The following is a 3,049-nucleotide window of genomic DNA, read 5'->3' as shown; positions in this document are numbered from 1 at the left end:
CAGAGCCCAACAGTAAAGCCCAGCCTGGCAAAGCCCAGCCTGGCAAAGCCCAGCCTGGCAAAGCCCCGTGGAGCCTCTTCCCGCCGGAGCCGTCCCGGTGGGCGGCATTCCCGAGGAATCCTGTGAAGCCGCGGGTTGAACGTCCCGACGATCCGGGGGGGTTGGGAACCTCCGAAATCCGGGAATTCCGGCAGACACGGACACGCCCCGTTCCCGGGGGAGGGCGGGTGGAGAGGGGGGAGCGTTGGGGTTCTCCCCAAAACGTGGAGGGAACGTCCGGAATCCGCGGGGGCCGAGGACAAAGCCCCTCCTGGCGTTGGCACGGCGGGATCTGCCGGAGGGAACGGGGGGAGCGGCTGGAACTCGGGGGCCACGGTGAGAGAGCCCCCGAAATCACCGGCACCACCATTGCCACCGGCACCTCCAGCACCATCAGCACCATCAGCACCTCCAGCACCATCACCTCCAGCACCATCAGCACCATCAGCACCTCCAGCACCAGCATCACCAGCACCACCATCACCATCACCATCAGCACCATCACCATCAGCACCATCACCATCAGCACCATCACCTCCAGCACCATCAGCACCAGCATCACCAGCACCTCCAGCACCATCACCAGCACCATCAGCACCTCCACCATTATCACCTCCAGCACCTCCATCTCCATCAGCACCATCACCACTTTCATCACCATCACCTCCACCACTGTCATCTCCAGCACCTCCAGCATCATCAGCACCATCACCACCATCACCATCAGCACCATCACTTCCACCACTGTCACCTCCATCACCATCACCACTGTCACCACCATCAGCACCATTATCACCGTCACCTCCACCTTCATCACCACTGTCACCACTGTCACCTCCATCATCATCACCATCACTTCCATCACCTCCATCACCACCATAACCATGATCACCTCCATCACCACCATCATCATCACCATCATCATCATCACCACCACCATCACTTCCATCACCACCATCATCACCATCACCACTGTCACCTCCGTCTCCACCGTCACCTCCATCACAATCATCTCCACTGTCATGACCATCACCACTGTCACCACTGTCACCATCACCACCTCCACCATCACCTCCATCACCTCCATCTCCACCGTCACCCCCTCCCCGTCTCCTCACCCGGCTCTTCCCTCACGTCGGCGTCTCCGTCACGGCGCCGCCGCCCCCTCTCTCTGCCTGGTGCTTGTCCATGACCTGCAGCACGTCCTCCAGGATGGAGGGCCCCAGGTCCACGTGCAGGGACAGCAGGGACCCGGCGTGGGACAGGAAGGGCGGCTCCTCCTCCCCGTCGGCGAAGCCGTTGGCGGGCGCCGCGAGCCGGGGGGGCTCCTCCGCCGGGGCCTCACCGCCCGGCTCTGCCGCCGCCGGGGCCTCGTCGAGGTGCAGGCGCGGGGGCTTCGGGGGGGCCTGCGCCGGGGGCAGGGTGAGCGCCTGCGGCCCCCCCAGCGCGGGCAGCGAGATGGCGTTTTTGAGCAGCGGCGACGGCGCCGCCGCCTCGCCCGCGCTCATGGTGGCCGTGCGCGAGAAGGAGAACTCGGCGCCGCCCGCGACGCCGCCGGCGCCGCCCCCGTGCCGCGGCAGCAGGTGGAACTTGCCCTGCAGGAAGGAGGTGTCCCCGAACATGTCGCTCTCGCCGCCGCTGCCCACGTGGATGGTGTGGCGGAAGTCGCCGAGGGGGGGGGCTGATCATGTCCGAGGAGAGGATGTCCCGCAGCTTCTCCTTCTTGCCCTTCCGGCTGCCCCTCTTCAGGTAGATCGGCACCTTGGTGGCCATGGCGCCGCCCCCGGCCCGCGGCGGGCGCGGCCTCGGCGCCGGCGGGGCCGGAACCGCCTGGAAAACGGGAGAGAAAAGGGGGGAAATGGTGAAACCCGAGTTCCGGCACATCCCGGGATCCTCGGCATCTGGAATGAATTCCAGACCTTTGGTGGCCGTGGCGGTGCCAGGGTTGGACACCCAACCCAACCCAACCCAACCCAACCCACTAAAACCACCTGCAAAATGAGCGGAAAAAGGAGGAAAATGGTTAAAGCCGAGTTCCGGCACATCCCAGGATCCTCGACGTCGACACATCCCGGGAATGAATTCCAGGCATTCCCTGTTCCCCGTCCAAGGCTCGCCGGCCGCGGCACCGGCACCAAAATGAGCCGGGAATGAAATCCAGGTGCTCGGGGCCTCGGGATGGGCTCTGAGGGGCGGGAAAGGCCCGGGCAGAGCCGGAGATCCGGGAGCATTCCCACGTTTAGGAGCTCAGGGTCAGGAGAGCGGAGCCGCCCCGGGATGTGACACTCTGGGATGTTCCCGGCTGGAATTCCGCCCTGCCCGGGGCCAAAGAGCCGCAGGAATCCGGGGGAGGATTTATCCCTAAAAATGTCATGGGAACACCCCCAGGGAGGGAAGATCCCAGTTCACCTTCCAGAACCAGCTCGGGGGTCCAATCCCAGCCAGCGCTCCCTTATTCCTTCTTTTTAGGGAGCATTCCCTATTTTCAGGGTGTGTTCCCTCATTATTCCCTATTTTTAGGGCATGTTCCCTCATTATTCCCTATTTTCAGGGCATGTTCCTTTGTTATTCCCTATTTTTAGGGCATGTTCCCTCATTATTCCCTATTTTCAGGGCATGTTCCTTCATTATTCCCTATTTTTAGGGCATTTCCCCTCTTTATTCCCTATTTTCCCCCCGTTCCCTCCTCCCGGTGCCGACAAATCCCGTCCCAGATCCAATTTTGTGCCGCTACAACCGGAGACGCTCCCGAGGCCGGAAGCACCCGAGTGCTCCGATCCCACCTCCCGCTCCCTCAGCCCCTCTTTTTAGGGAATAATCCCTGTGTTTTCCCTGGAAACAGGGTGTGTTCCCTCAGAATTCCCTGTTTTCCCCCATTCCCCCCCTCACAGACCCGCGCCGGTGCCGCCACAGCCGGAGTCGCTCCCGAGGCCGCCGGAGATCCCGGAGCGAGGTGGGAAGGCGGGAATGAGCCTCGGGAAGGTGGGAATGAGCCTCGGGAAGGTGGGAA

The 3,049-nt window shown here is 62.8% G+C and overlaps 2 protein-coding genes across 2 annotated transcripts; one reads left to right on the top strand and one right to left on the bottom strand.

The window, feature by feature from the left end:
• Positions 1–6: 6 nt before the first annotated feature.
• Positions 7–3,043, bottom strand: LOC113941912 (cdc42 effector protein 2-like). Its single transcript, XM_027633046.1, is given in 3 exon segments — positions 7–331; positions 1,158–1,718; positions 1,720–3,043. Coding segments are annotated over 2 exon segments (939 nt in total). The 5' UTR covers positions 2,110–3,043; the 3' UTR covers positions 7–331; positions 1,158–1,169.
• On the top strand, positions 195–921 carry LOC113941911 (vegetative cell wall protein gp1-like; the record flags this gene model as incomplete). The annotated part of the gene is made up of 1 exon (XM_027633045.1): positions 195–921. A coding segment is annotated over one exon (727 nt), but the record flags the coding sequence as incomplete, so codon positions are not given.
• Positions 3,044–3,049: the final 6 nt, after the last annotated feature.

This window comes from Corapipo altera, unplaced genomic scaffold (genome assembly GCF_003945725.1).
Source record: "Corapipo altera isolate COAL_440 unplaced genomic scaffold, ASM394572v1 60856, whole genome shotgun sequence".
Classification (NCBI taxonomy): domain Eukaryota; kingdom Metazoa; phylum Chordata; class Aves; order Passeriformes; family Pipridae; genus Corapipo; species Corapipo altera.
Note: the sequence above shows the minus strand (reverse complement) of the source record. Positions and strands in the feature narration are given on the sequence as shown.